The sequence below is a fragment of the Chiloscyllium plagiosum genome, unplaced genomic scaffold, assembly GCF_037043375.1.
Source record: "Chiloscyllium plagiosum isolate Xiang-an unplaced genomic scaffold, Cpla_swu_hap1 HiC_scaffold_4, whole genome shotgun sequence".
NCBI classification, from domain to species: Eukaryota; Metazoa; Chordata; class Chondrichthyes; order Orectolobiformes; family Hemiscylliidae; genus Chiloscyllium; species Chiloscyllium plagiosum.
Genome location: NW_028270142.1, coordinates 9408274 through 9424249, shown reverse-complemented (window position 1 = coordinate 9424249; position 15976 = coordinate 9408274). Strand labels below are relative to the sequence as shown.

The following is a 15976-nucleotide window of genomic DNA, read 5'->3' as shown; positions in this document are numbered from 1 at the left end:
TAAAAAGCATCTGGATGGGTATATGAATAGAAAGGGTTTAGAGGGATATGGGTCAAATCCTGGCAAATAGAACTAGATTGGGTTAGTTTATCTGGTTGGCATGGACGAGATGGACCGAAGGGTCCGTTTCCATGATGCACACCCCTATGACTCTGCAAGTAAAGTCTGGAATGAACTGCATGGATGTGTGGTAGAGGCTGCTTTAATTGAGGCAATGTTGGATGATTAGTTAAGTAAAAAACAATGCAAAAGGATACAGGAAATGGGCAGGAAATGGAAATTAAAATGTGAAGATACAGTGGGCTGTATGTCTTTCTTCTGTAATCATTCTTTTGCCTCCAGAAATGCTTAAAATACAAATGCAGCATTGGTACTGCACGCCAGTCAAATTCATATGGACATTTCAGATCTCCCCATATCTCTTCACTAGATCCCCACAGTGTGAATGTAGGCCATTCAGCCCATCAAGTCCACATCAACCCTCAAAAGAACATCTCACCCAGACCCATGCCCCGATCCTGTAACCCAGCATTTCCCATGGCTAATCCATCTAACCCTGCATACTTCAGGCAATTTGGCATGGTCAATCCACTAACCTGCATATCTTTGGACTGTGGGAGGAAACCAGAGCACCCAGGGGAAACCCATGCAGACACAGGGTAGAATGTGCAAACCCCACACAGACAGTTGCGGGTGGGTGGAATCGAACCCAGGTCTCTAGTGTTGAGGTGGTACTGCTAACCACTAGCCCACTGCACTGCCCCTTGGAGGGACTAACCCACTGATTTAAATATTTAAGGTTGACATCTCCATAGAAGATGCACAGGCAGCGAGTACATAAACCAACCGCTGGTGTTGAGTTTCTTCAGGAATAAAGAATTTTAGGGAACGTTCATTGTGCAGAATCTAATATTTGTGGGAGCAGAGGAGTATTGTCACTGGACTCACAACCCAAAGAGCCAGGAGAAATAGGTCTGCATCCCACCACAATTGATGACGACACTTGAGTTCAGTTAATAAGCCTAAAATTAGAAAAGCTAGTGACTGGTTAACAGGAAACCATTGCTGTTAAAATCTCAGCTGTGACTCTAAATCCATGGTCACTTGGTTGACTTTTGACTGCTCTCTGAAATGAACCAGCAAGCCATTCCAAAGACAGTCAGGCATGTACAGGAACTGCTGGACCTGTCAGCAACACTTACATCCCATGCAACAACTGAAAAAATATTTAAGGCATAGTTTTATCTCAGCAACAGCTTCTGAGGGACTAACAATGTGTTCTGGTAACTCACCTGTCAATCTCGAACTTAGATCATTTTACTCAAAATTACTGGCATTTTCTTTACAATGGAAACATTCCTACTCACACACTGCCTGGGACTCAGGAACTGCTTGCTCAGGGGAGTGTGACACTTGGGATCCATTGTCAGATTCTTCATTTAAACTATTTCCCTGGAACCTAGGCAAAGCAATGTAAACATGTATTAAACATTTGGTGCTCAATTTTACTGTGCTCTGTCAGTACTAGTAATTGAAAGCTGAAGGACCTTAAAGCTATTGAGTTAATAGAACAGATCATGTACAGTAATAAAAACGGATTATGAGCAATACGAGAATATGAACCTTTCCAAACTATTTTCACAATAAATTAGAAAATACCAAATAATGATGTTGCACTTTTATACAAGTGGGCTGACTCAGTATCACTCTAAATTCAGGCAATGTTTGCAAGTAATAATGATGGACATACTTTTATATGATTACCATCATCTTCTCAAGGAATAGTATGGCTAACCATTAATATTGACTTATCCAGTGACACCTGCATCCCATGAATGAATACAACAAGGAAACTGCAGCTCATGGAATGCCTTTTTGGAATCAAATACTCTAAACCCTCAGCAATGTGACTGACCTGTAATTGCTCTCCAAGCAATTAGGGATAAGCAATAAATGCTGGTCCTGCTTATATCCCAGGAACAACTTTGAAAGAACAGTACAAGCCCTTCAGCCCTCGATGTTGCGCCGACCTGTGAAACCAATCTGATGCCCATCTAACCTACACTGTTCCATGATTATCCATATGCATGTCCAATGCCCACTTAAACACCCTGAACATCAGTGAGTCTACATCTGTTGCAGGCAGGCCGTTCCATGCCCCTACTACTCTCAGAGTGAAGAAACTACTCTGACATCTGTCGTAAATCTATCACCACTCAATTTAAAGCTATGTCCCATCGTGTTAGCCTTCACCATCTGAGGAAAAAGGTTCTCCCTGTCCACCCTATCTAACCCTCTGATTATCTTATACATCTCAATTAAGTCACCTCTCAACCTTCTTCTCTCCAATAAAAACATCCTCAGTTCCCTCAGCCTTCCCTCCATACCAGGCTACATCCTCTGAACCCTTTCCAAAGCTTCCACATCCTTCCTATAATGCAGTGACCAGAACCGTACTCTAGGTGCAGCCTTACCAGTGTCTTGTACAGGTGAAGCATGACCTCATGGCTTCGTAACTCAATCCCTCTCCCAAAAAACACCAAAACACCATATGCCTTCTTAACAACCCTAAGGAAGATATAAAATAAAACCTTTCCTCTGCTATTTCCTCATTTCCATTCTTTATTCCTTCATCCCATCTCAGGAATGAACACTCACTTTAGCTACTCGGTTCTTTGCTATATACATGTAGAAACGTTTACTGATCCTTTTACATCTCATTGACTCCTCCTTCTATTAATCTTTTAGTTCACCTAGTTTCTAATATGTTCCAGATCTTTTTATTTACCACAAGTGTTTGCAGCCTTATACATATTTTTCTTTCAATTCAATACCATTCTTAACCGCAGGTGGGTTATCATAGAGTCATAGAGGTTTACAGCATGGAAACAGGCCCTTCGGCCCAACTGGTCGATGCTGCCCAGCTTTCACAATTAATCAAGGTCGTATTTGCCTGTGTTTGGTCCATATCCCTCCATACTATCCCATTCATGTACCTGTCCAAATTAGATTAGATTAGATTAGATTAGATTACAGTGTGGAAACAGGCCCTTCGGCCCAACAAGTCCACACCGACCCGCCGAAGCGAAACCCACCCATACCCCTACATTTACCCCTTACCTAACACAATGGGCAATTTAGTATGGCCAATTCACCTGACCCTGCACATCTTTGTGACTGTGGGAGGAAACCGGAGCACCCGGAGGAAACCCACGCAGACACGGGGAGAACGTGCAAACTCCACACAGTCAGTCGCCTGAGGCGGGAATTGAACTCGGGTCTCTGGCGCTGTGAGGCAGCAGTGCTAACCACTGTGCCACCATGCCACCCACAAATGTTTCTTAAATTACAAAATTATATTCACCTCCATCGCTAACCTCTGGCAGCTCTTTCCAGACACTCACCACCCTCTGTGTGAAGAAATTGCCCCTCTGGGCAATCCGTTGTATCTCTCCCTTCTCATCTTAAACCTATCCCCTCTAGTTTTAGACTCCCTTATGCTGGGGAAAAGCTGTTGCCTATCTACCTTATCCATGCCCCTCATAATTTTACAGGCCTGAGTAAGGTCACCCCTCTGTCTTCTATGTTCCAGGGTAAAGAAGTCCCAGCCTATCCAGCCTCTCCTTATAACCCAAACCTTCTAGTCCAGCATCCTAGTAAATCTCTTCTGCATTCTGTCTAGTTTAATAACATCATTTTTATAATAAGATGACCATCCTTCTTGTCAAGTAATTCTTTCTGAATGAAATATATTGACAGGATTGGGTGAAGAACTGTGTCACCCTGGATTCATGGAGCGTAAAGGAGTTATGGCAGCTGGCATGAAGGAAGATATTGGTGTACATAGAACATAGAACATAGAAGAATACAGCGCAGTACAGACCCTTCGGCCCTCGATGTTGCGCCGATCCAAGCCCACCTAACCTACACTAGCCCACTATCCTCCATATGCCTATCCAATGCCCACTTAAATGCCCATAATGAGGGAGAGTCCACCACTGCTACTGGCAGGGCATTCCATGAACTCACGACTCGCTGAGTAAAGAACCTACCCCTAACATCTGTCTATACCTACCCCCCCTTAATTTAAAGCTATGCCCCCTTGTAATAGCTGACTCCATACGTGGAGAAAGATTCTCACTGTCGACCCTATCTAAACCCCTAATCATCTTGTACACCTCTATCAAGTCACCCCTAAACCTTCTTTTCTCCAATGAAAACAACCCCAACTGCCTCAGCCTTTCCTCATACGATCTTCCTACCATACCAGGCAACATCCTGGTAAACCTCCTCTGCACCCGTTCTAGTGCCTCCACATCCTTCCTATAGTATGGCGACCAAAACTGCACACAATACTCCAGATGCGGCCGCACCAGAGTCTTATACAACTGCAACATGATCTCAGGACTCCGGAACTCAATTCCTCTACCAATAAAAGCCAGTACGCCATATGCCTTCTTCACCGCACTATTTACCTGGCAACTTTCAAAGATCTGTGTACATGGACACCAAGATCCCTCTGCTCATCCACACTACCAAGTATCTGACCAGTAGTTGTGATACCAAAACTACTGGACAATGAAGAGAGTGGAAGCTGTCGTTATTGATGAGTCTAACTGGAGAATCTCTTGACAAAGCCCTGTAACCAGGTGGAATCACGTGTCCCTGAAATATCCCATCTGGCTGGGACTGAATGTGTGGGGAACAATGCCAAGATCCACCAGCTGATCCTTAGAATGAGCCGGCAGTGAAAATCACAGTGAATCTGATGGTTACTGACAGGGAATGGTGAGAAGTGGAGAGGACCACTAGAGAACAAGAGGCAACATTTACCTGGAGAGTCACAATCTCTGGCAGCGCTGGATCCTGGTCACCTCCAGCTAGCTTCATCTCCACTGGTAGGTTACATAACCCTCTGTGCCCTTCCTGCCCTGGTCCCTCTCCTCAACTGTCAAGATGTGGCATGGTGGCTCAGTGGTTAGCACTGCTGCCTCATAGTGCCAGAGACCCGGGCTCGATTCCAGCCTCAGGTGACTGTCTGCGTGGAGTTTGCATATATTCCCCGTGTCTGTCTGGGTTTCTTCCAGGTGCTCCAGTTTCCTCCGACAGTCTAAAGATGTGCAGGTCAGGTGAATTGGCCATGGGAAATTAGCCCATAGTGTTCAGGGATGTGTAGGTTAGGTGCATTAGTGGGGGGAATGTAGGGGAATGGGTCTGGGTGGGTTACTCATTGGAGGATTGGTGTGGACTTATTGGGATGAATGGCCTGTTCCAAACTGTAGGCATTTTTTGATGCTCAGGGCTCTGACCTTCCTGAGGAGGGTGTCACCACTGAATCCAAAATCTGAGAGTTGTTCTAGCAGTCCCAGCTGCCATCTTTCCTGCACTCAGGTAGTTCCAACATTCTCTTCTGACCCAGGATGGTAAGAACCTCTCGATGCTCCAGCACTTATCGCTCCCTCTCTGTGATGAGACAATGGCTTCAGTTTCCAGTCGAGACCCCTCTGTATCATTCAGCCTCTGCCAAGGGATCCATTTAACTGCCTAAGACAGCCTCGTCTGGTTCCCATCTGTGTGTGTGTGCCTCCATTCAGCTGGTCTAACCCCAGACAGTGCACGCAGCCTGTATACTCCCCCATTAAAACCATGACCTGCACTTTCAAAGGAAGCTTTGTAACAATATTAATTGGTCTTTTTAATGGATCAGTGGGATTTGGGACCACCCTCCACAGCTCCTGTCAATCTGCCCAGTGCCAGGAATGATATTAGAAAATCAATAAATCAATCAAAATGATCATTTCCAACTTCCCTTCATGCCTTCACGCACACCAATGGGTTTGAAATATTCAACTCTATAGCTTTAACTTTCTTCTGCTGCAGAGAAAAAAGCATTAAAAGGACAAAAAGGCTTAAGTCCCTAGTCCTAATGGGGATTAACTTGTCAAATGGGTTACTGAAAAATGGTCAGTATGGATGGTAAAATCAAACTCACATTGGAGACTAAATCTCTGTTCCATGTTTTTTACTCGTCTGCTTAAGTGGTTTGTTGCTTTGACACGTGAAAATAAATCCCAATGTAAAGTTGAGTTCAACACTGGACTCAAATACCTGCCTTCTCTACAACAACTCTCTGTTATTTAAAAGCAGCTATCCAGGGGAAATAATGGCCAGGTGGTATTATTGCCAGATTATTAATCCAAAGACCCAGGTAATGTTCCAGGGACCTGGATTTGAATTCTAACACAGCAGATGGTGGAATTGGAACTCAGCAAAAGTCTGGAATTAAAAGTCTAATCATGACCACGAATCCATTTTTGATTATTGCGAACCCATCTGGTTCACTAATGTCCTTTAGGGAAGGAAATCAACCATCCTTACCTGGTCCGGCCTACACATGACTCCACTCCCATAGCAATGTGATTTACTCTTAATTGCCCTCTGGGCAATTAGGGATGGACAATAAATGCTGGCCGAGCCTAGTCAGCAACACCCTGATCCAACAAATAGATACTTAAATCACTGAATGCTACTCTCATCCATTTTACTGACTAAGCTATTTTCTTAACCACAGTTTTGAAAGTCTTCACTCAATCTTGCCGAAACTGTCTTCGCTTGTAAGTGAGGGTGATTAAATTCAATCTAAGTGCACAAAACTAGACGTTTTCTGAATGAAATCAAACCACAGGGGAACCTTTAATTCATGCTCTTTAAGATAGTTTCTGTAAATAAAATTCAAGGATTGCCCTGAAGATAAAATGTTTTTCAGCTGTCTGAGTTATGAATGGGATTGTAGCTGACTCCTCACAATCGACCTGCATCTCTAACACAGATTATCAAACTCTGGAATCAAATATTCAACGGAGCATGAACTAAGAAAAGTCAACAGTGTATTAAATCAAAACTCAAATCTGTTTGCTACTGTATAAAGCAGAAAGAATCAGCAGTCAACCAAGGATCATTGGCAGAGATAAAAGGAAAGTCTTACAGGAAACTGAGGAATAAATAACCTTTCACAACTGATTTTGATGTGGTGCACCACAGGAAGTCTTGTATACAAAACGGGGAATTTTGTGAAATTTGTAAAACAACTGAGTAACAGGAGGAGAGAAATACTTAAGATAGCCAGGAGAAGGCTGGTGGGACTAGTTTAGTTTGGGATTAAGTTTGGCAATGGACTGGGTGGACAGAAGGGGCTGTTTCCGTGCTGTATGACATTATGACTCTGACTCCATAAAAAATGAGCTCACACGTTAATCTTGAAAGATATTAGAGATGGAGTTTTATGTGAACAGTGCCCACATAGAGAGGGCAGGCCAGTATCGGTCTTGAACCCAATTCTGAATGGAGAGGGCTTTGCCATAGCTCTTCGACATTAACAATCTGTTTCCCATTTTCCCAACCAAAGGTGGCGGGCAAGATAATGCGCCAAGTTTGTCAAACAAAAGATTTCTATTTAAATTTACCCCAGCTCTTAGAACAAATGCTGTTAGCACAAACCCCTCACTGAGGCTTTGCAACTTCAATCTTTAAAGATTTCCCAGCCGGTTAGGTTCAGTGATATTAGATCAATGTCTCTGTGCCGTGTTCTCACTTCACTTACACTCGTGATTTCCACATTGCTGAGCTAAAATAAATCTTTGATTCCCCTGATCCATGAACAAGTTAATGGCAATCATAAATCCGCACAATAAAACCAATCTTCCATTAACACTCCAGGGGGTCCTCCCTCTCTAACATATACTAGATTAGGTCGCTATTCCCTAAGAATGATCGAACAATATTTTAGTTTTTTGCATGGCTTAAACTTCTGAAATCAGAAGTCAATGCATTGGCATGCCAGCCAGCATGTGTGGAAACCCAGAAGAATATTAGAGTGCTATGGGACATTTCTGTTTGGCCTAGTTGTTTTCAAAGACCCTTTAGAGTAGTAACAAACCCATATGCCACTACTTTAAAATCCATACATATCAGAGACTTCTGATCACACCCCTCCCAAGGTAGAATGGAAACATATCCTCAAGAGGCATTTTAAAAATAAACTATTTCCAAACTAAGTTAACAGCAATAATATACTGGCATTAAATATACAATAAGTTTCTCATCAACCACATTTTAAATAAATCCATTTGCATCACAACAGCCATGTTTTGTCTTGTGTGCTTTGATAAAGCATCAGAACAGAGACATGAAAAGAGAGGTACAGCACAGGAACAGGCCTTCAGCCCTCCAAGCCGCCGATTATCATGCCCAAGCTAAACTAAAAAGCAAACCGTTAGTCCTTATTCGGTCCGTATCCCTCTGTTCCCTCCCTATTTATGTAACCATCCAGATGCCTCTTAAATGTTGGCAACATACCTGCTTCCTCTGACAGTGCGTTTCAGGCTCTTACCACTCTCTGCATGCAAACCTCCCCACACACATCTCCCTTAAACTTTGACCCTCTCACCTTGAACCTGTGCTTCCTTGTAATTGAAACTTTAACTCTGGGAAAAAAGCCTCTGCCTATCCACCCTATCTATGCCTCTCAAAATTTTGTAGACCTCTAACGGGTTTCCTCTCAGCCTCCTTCTTTCCAGCGAAATCAATCCGAGTCTTCTTAATCTTCCTTTATATCTAATACATCCAAGGCCAGGCAACATTCTGGTGAACCTTCATAAGACCATAAGAAATAGGAATGGACATAAGGCCATTCAGCCCATCGAGTCCACTCCGCCATTCAATCATGGCTGATGGGCATTTCAATGCCACTTACCCGCACTCTCCCCGTATCCCTAAATTCCTTCGAGATCAAGAATATATCAATCTCTGCCTTGAAAACATTTAATGTCCTGGCCTCCACTGTGCTCCGTGGCAATGAATTCCACAGGCCGACCACTCTGGCTGAAGAATTGTCTCCTCATTTCTGTTTTAAATTGACCCGCCTCTAATTCTAAGGCTGTGCCCATGGGTCCTGGTATCCCCACCTGACGGAAACTATTTTCCACCCTTTCTAAGCCATGCATTACCTTGTAAGTTTTTATTAGATCTCCCCTCAACCTTCTGAACTCTAACAAATACAATCTTCAGCTATGGCATTGGTTTTTGTTCCAAGCGTACAAATGCTTTTATTTTAAATCATTTCGTCACAGGATTAAAACCAAAATAAAATCAAAGATTTGTGGTCTGTGTATGTAACAATTTCTTATGCATTGTTGTGGTTTAGATTTCAAACTGATGTCCACCCAATACAAAACACAATGTCTCTTTCTCCAGCATTGATTATTTCTGTCGGCACGCATTCAGGTCTTCAAAACATTCACAGTCTATGTGATGATTCGGAGATGCTAAGTTCGGTACCCATAGGGAGGGCCTCAACCGGGACCTTGGGTTCATGTCACATTACAGGTGATCACCATTGCACTACACACACACACAGATATTCCTACACACACACACTCTCACATACACACGGACACAGGTACACACAGACACGCATACAGACACCCACACACACCCTTATAGACACACACACTCCCACACATGCACCCCCTCACAGACTTAAGGCACTCACTACACACACACACACACTTTCTCACACTCACAACCCCCACTCCAGACAGACACACACACAGACAAAGACTCACATGCACACATATATTTTGTGTGGTGAATTTGTACTTGCAGAGTTACATTGCACTTTGCTCAAAAACTGCATACATTCATGTAGAACTCTGAGCTCAAAAACTGCATGAATTTATGTAAAACTCTGTTATCTCACTTTTTAGATTAGAATCAATCTAAACATCAGGTCATAGACAGAGAACACAGGGGGCTAACACCTTCAATATATTGTCTAGCTATCACCATTTTAACAGCTAACCCGAGAATGCAACTTTTAAAAAAAAGGGTTTTGTGATTTGCACATGAAAGAAGTGAAACTATCACTGTATTCTAACAGATGAAAGGCTTAACAGACAATCAATTTTTCAATGTATAATTTCAGTTACATCACACTGTAAATTTTTGCTATAAATTCTCTGTTACGATCGAGCCCTCCACAATCACCTGATGAAGGAGCGATGCTCCGAAAGCTAGTGCTTCCAATTAAACCTGTTGGACTATAATCTGGTGTTATGTGATTTTTAACAGTCTATGTGAACTGGCACCTCCATTGATGTCGCTGACATAAACAGTCAGGATGAATATTTTCACAGATTTTGATGCTGCTAAAACTGCTGTGGCTGTGAGAACAGGAGGCGGGCAGGAGGCTGGAAGAATACAGCAAGCCAGGCAGCATCGGGGAGCTGCAGAAGTCGATGTTTTGGGTGTAACCTTTCTCTCCACCTCCTGATGCTGCCTAGCTTGCTGTGTTCTTTCAGCCTCCTGCCTGTCTACAGTGGATTCCAGCATCTGTAGTATTTTTGTCTCCAACCGCGGTTGTAGGGACAGCTTTCAAGTTCTCACTCTGGTGCCCATTCACATTTGCTGCCTTTCTTGAGTAAATTTGTTAAAGGAGCCACTACAGGTGATTTAGGACAAACATTTGATAATAATCAACTCATGCCAATATATCACAGAATTATCTGTTTCATCTCAGGCATGGGCACATCTAAAATTGCCCTTTCTTTCAATTTTCCAGGTGCTACTTGATCTTGCTCTACAGTGTGGCCCAAATAAGTCAACTTTTGCTTTCGAGATTAACTTTTCACCAGATTTTGATGGAAACTGACTCAGATTACAAAGAGATCTTGATCCATTGGGCCAATGGGTTGAGGAGTGGCAAATGGAGCTGTACTTGGATAAAGTCAATGGGGAGAAAGTGAGTACTGCAGATGCTGGAGGTTAGTGTCGAAGAGTGTGGCTCTGGGAAAGCACAGCAGGTCAGGCAGCATCCGAGAAACAGAAGAAGCGACGTTTTGGGCATAAGCCCTTCATCAGGAATGCGGCTCTTCATTCCTGATGAAGGGCTTATGCCCAAAACATTGACTCTCCTGTTTTAAGATTCTGCCTGATTGTGCTTTTCCAGTGCCACACCCTTCAACTTGAGATTTGGATTAATGCAATTTATTGCATTTTGTAGAACAAACAAGGGCAGGACGTATACAATTAATGGTCGGGCCCAGGATAATATTGTAAAACAGAGAGACCTAGAGACTCAGGTATCTAATTCTTTGAAATTTGTAGACAGGATGGTTAAGAAAGCTTTTAGCAAGCTTGCCTTCATTGCTCAGACCACTGAGTATAGGGTCAGGACGTCAAATGAGGTTGTACAGGATGCTAGTCGGTGCAGTGTGCAGTTCAGGTCACCCTGCTACAGGAAGGATATTACTAAAGCTGGAGAGGGTTCGGAAGAGATTTACCAGATGTTATCAGGAATGGAGGGTTTGAGTTATAAGTCGAGGCTGGGATTGGTTTTCACTGGAGCCGAGGAGGTTGAGAGATGACCTCAAAGAGGTTTATAATGTCGTGAGGGATAATAGATAAGGTGAATAGCAGGGGTCTATTTCTGGTGCAGACCTTTGCATCATGGGAGATTTTAATGGGCAGAAATTACCATCGCGTTCAATTTCAACATTTCCAACCAACTGCAATGAAGTTGGAAATGTAAAGTCTTACATGAAACCACCATTCGTGGGGTTCATTTGAGGTTATTTTGAAACAGTGCAAGTAAACAATGTTTGGATATAAAGTTATTAAAATGTATGGACTTATGGGTTATGCTTCACTTTACCAGAATGACAAAAACACAGTTTCTATTTTCTCTTGTGAATGGTATAAGATTCTCTGGCATTTTTCCATTAGGTGACATCAATCATAGAGTGACCAGATATACCGACCCAATCTAGTCCCACCTGCCAGCACCCGGCCCATATCCCTCCAAACCCTTCCTATTCATGTACCCATCCAAATGCCTTTTAAATGTTGCAATTGTACCAGCCTCCACCACTTCCTCTGGCAGCTCAATCCATACACATACCACCCTCTGCATGAAAAGGTTGACCCTTAGGTCTCTTTTACATCTTTCCCCTCTCACCCTAAACCTATGACCTCTAGTTCTGGACTCCCCAACCCCAGGGAAAAGACTTTGTCTATTTGTCCTATCCATGCCCCTCATAATTTTGTAAACCTCTATAAGGTCACCCCTCAGCCTCCGACGCTCCAGGGAAAACAGCCTGAGCCTGTTCAGCCTCTCCCTATAGTTCAAATCCTCCAACCCTGGCAACATCCTTGTAAATCCTTTCTGAACCCTTTCAAGTTTCACAACATCTTTTTGATAGGAAGGAGACCAGAATTGCATGCAATATTCCAACAGTGGCCTAACCAATGCCCTGTACAGCTGCAACATGACCTCCCAACTCCTGTACTCAATACTTTGACCAATAAAGGAAAGCATACCAAACACCTTCTTCACTATCCTATCTATCTTAGTGGGTGGCACGATGGCACAGTGGTTAGCACTGCTGCCTCACAGCGTCAGAGACCTGGGTTCAATTCCCACCTCAGGCAACTGTCTGTGTGGAGTTTGCACATTCTCCCCGTGTCTGTGTGGGTTTGCTTCAGTTTCCTCCCACAGCACCAAAAATGTGCATGTTAGGTGAATTGGCCATGCTAGATTGCCCGTAGTGTTAGGTGCAGGGGTAAATGTAGGGGAAATGGGTCTGGGTGGGTGCACTTTGGCGGGTCGGTGTCGACTTGTTGGGCCAGAGGGCCTGATTCCACACTGTAACTAATCTAATCTACCTGCGACTCCACTTCAAGGAGCTATGAACCTGCACTCCAATGTCTCTTTGTTCAGCAACACTGCCTAGGACCTTACCATTAAGTGTATAAATCCTGATAAGCTTTGCTTTCCCAAAATGCAGCACCTCGCATTTATCTGAATTAAACTCCATCTGCCACATTTCAGCCCATTGGTTCATCTAGTCCAGATCCTGTTGTAATCTGAGGTAACCCTCTTCGCTGTCCACCACACCTCCAATTTTGGTGTCATCTGCGGGGAAGTAAATATGGACATGTGTAGGAAAATAAATATGGATATGTGTAAAGTAATGTGACCAGCTATCCATGATGCCTTGGGGGAAGACTGCTCATACACTTAGTCAAATACAGAGGTGCTTAGACAAGAATGAAAAGTTAGATTGCTGATGATATTCAATATTAAAAGGGAACAAGTTGAATAGGGCCAGAATGATCTCTTAAATGAACCTTAAAATTGCATTCAATCAAAATAGGGTTTGGAAAAGGCCAAGATCTAAAGGTTACAATGGTGCGATGTTTAGAATTATTTCGACATGGAAGTCTCTGTGATATTTGCTCACTGTGAGGTCTGAAATTTGCTCTTAAAGAATTCCCAAAAGGCCAACACTGTCGAAATAAAAGTGTAATACAACATTCAGTGGCTGGGTCTTGTGACAGCTGCTAGAGAGCCATGCACAGGTAAGGATTTTTTGTTTAAAATACATCTTGAAACAATTCCAATGGAGCTTCAAAGCTGTGTGGCTTAAAAGTACAGAAAACAGAATAAATTCCATGTTTAGAATGAAAGAGAATGCAGTTACAACAGGTTAACATTTTGGTAGTGATGATACAAAATTGGCTTCGACTTTACCTGGCACACCTTGAGCAGATGTTGAGTATTACTTTAGCTTGAGGTTCTGCAAAATACAAACTTCGACCTTGACTAAACCGGCTACCTGAAGGGACGTGGTCAGTGATGCCCTCCATCCTCAAGTCATCCAAGTCTTCTGCAATCCAAAGAGAATCTGATTACAAATCTTTCTGAACTAAATGGATCTGATTAAAGTAAATCGCAACTTACCCAGGAGTGACACATCATATTCCTAACTTGTCAGATTCAAACTTCATTCAACTGGGACATTTTGAGATTAACTTTGGCTTTTTTAAAAAAAACACAAACTGTAGGCGACTGCAAAGCAACTCCACAAAAACTGAAATGACCTAAAGTCACAGAGGACTAACTCAGGTCTCCAGCAAATCTTTAAAACATAATTGTTTACAGGTGGAGGGCTATCCGTGGAAAGACATTCCGAATGTCAGATCGCTTGTTGAATTTACAACTTCTGTTGCCTGGGGATTTATTGAAACTCAAATGTAATGGTTCTGCAAATGTGAGACTTAAAAAGCAGAAGGGTGGAGGAACAATTTATCACAAGCAGGGGTGAGTGGCAACCATTTATCCTGCTTTGTGTAGCAAGGGCTTACAGCACTTTACAATCCACGTTGATAATAAAAATATTCATTCTAAGAATAAAATGATTGTCATGCACATTACTTTAAATTAAGTAGCTCATTATTTTTGCACTCCGCACTGTTAAGGGAAGTTAAGGGAACTTTCACAAAGAAGATGTATGCTAGTTCAAGTCTGGGTGCACCATGCAATAATTCGCATCCAGTGGAAAGATTTCTTGGTTTATGGAAGTTAGAACTGTATCCTTTAATATTTCTGGGGCAGAGATTTGCATTACGGAAGATTTTATTGAGTAGAACCTTTACAATTACCGCCAATTCCTCTATTCCTGATGAACGTCGATTTTCCCGCTCCTCGGATGCTGCCTGACCTGCTGTGCTTTCCCAGCACCACTCTAATCTAGATTCTGGTTTCCAGCATCTGCAGTGCTTGTTTTTACCTAATTACCGCCAAGTTCAAATGGAACATTTCCAACCCAAGAAAGCAGGAAATGCAAAGTCCTCCAATGTACTCTATGTGACCCGATATTCATGGTATTATTTGGAAACAGTGGAAGTGAACAATGCTGGAATGTAAAGTTATTAAAATGCAAGATCAGCTTTGGGTTCCTCATGCCTGCCTGTACCTGAACTCTTCATCATGTGCTAGAAACTGATTAGAACAAACACAAGTTTTTATTCCAAGGGCCAACTAGAGGCAAGAGAGTCCAACGGGACATCAGAGGGTCTTGCTCCAGTGCCAAGAAAGAAACATTGTCAACCCCTGGGATTAAACTGCCTTCCCTGTGTATAATCCCCCTTCAGAAAGTTGGCTATAACTCCATACGGAACTCAGAATTTTCCAACCCTACTTTTTAGTTTTAAGGTACTACAAAATCAAACACATTAAATCTGCAAAGCTGACAAGTTAAAGGACTAATTTAAACTTTCTCCTCGTCATTTGGTAATAACCTCAGTGCATGCTTTACCTCCAAAATTCATCTTTATATGTGCTTGAGGAAATTAATATTTTCATTGCATTACCACAAGAGAAGCAATGGCCTAGTGGTATTATCGCTGGACTATTAATCCAGAGACCCAAGTAATGTTCTGGGGACCTGGGTTTGAATCCAACCACAGCAGAGGTTAGAATTTCAATTCAATAAACTCCTGGAAGTCAAAGTCTAAAATGACCATGAATCAATTGCCAATTGTTGGGGAAAACCCATCTGGTTCACTGATGTTCTTGAGAGAACTGCTGTCCTTACCTGGTCTGGCCTAGATGTGATTCCAACCTCTCAGCAATGTGGTTGAATCTTAACTGCCCTCTGGGCAATAAATACTGATCTAGCCAGTAACACCCTCATTCTGTGAATGAATTAGACTTCTTGGTGCCATACAAATAAGCATTAATCTTTTCGTCTGACTTAAACTTACTAGAAAGCAGCATGGTGGCTCAGTGGTTAACACTACTGCCTCACAGTGGCAGGGACTGGGGTTTGATTCAGCCTGGGGTGACTATCAGTGTGGAGTTTGTACATTTTCCTCATGTCTGTGTGGGTTTCTTCCCACATTCCAAAGATGTGCAGGTTAGGGTGGATTGGCCATGCTAAATTGCCCATAGTGTTCAGGGATGTCTAGGTTAGGTGCATTAGTCAGGGGTAAATGTAGAGAAATGGGTCTGGGTGGGTTATGCTTTGGAGGGTCGGTGTGGATTTGTTGGGCCAAATGGCCTGTTCCCAAACTGCAGGGATTCTATGATTCAAAGCCTGTCTTGTGTCTAATCTTAAAATTAACAGCACCCAAAAGA

The 15976-nt window shown here is 42.8% G+C and overlaps 1 protein-coding gene across 1 annotated transcript in view; it reads right to left on the bottom strand.

Moving 5' to 3' along the window:
- The window catches only part of cunh8orf34 (chromosome unknown C8orf34 homolog), a 398588-nt gene that overhangs the window by 54628 nt on the left and 327984 nt on the right, over window positions 1-15976 (bottom strand). The window contains exons 8-9 of the mRNA XM_043689235.2: window positions 13589-13724; window positions 1368-1459 (exon numbers count right to left, since the gene is read on the bottom strand). Coding sequence (XP_043545170.2) covers window positions 1368-1459; window positions 13589-13724 — 228 coding nt within the window. The remainder of the gene's footprint in view (window positions 1-1367; window positions 1460-13588; window positions 13725-15976) is intronic.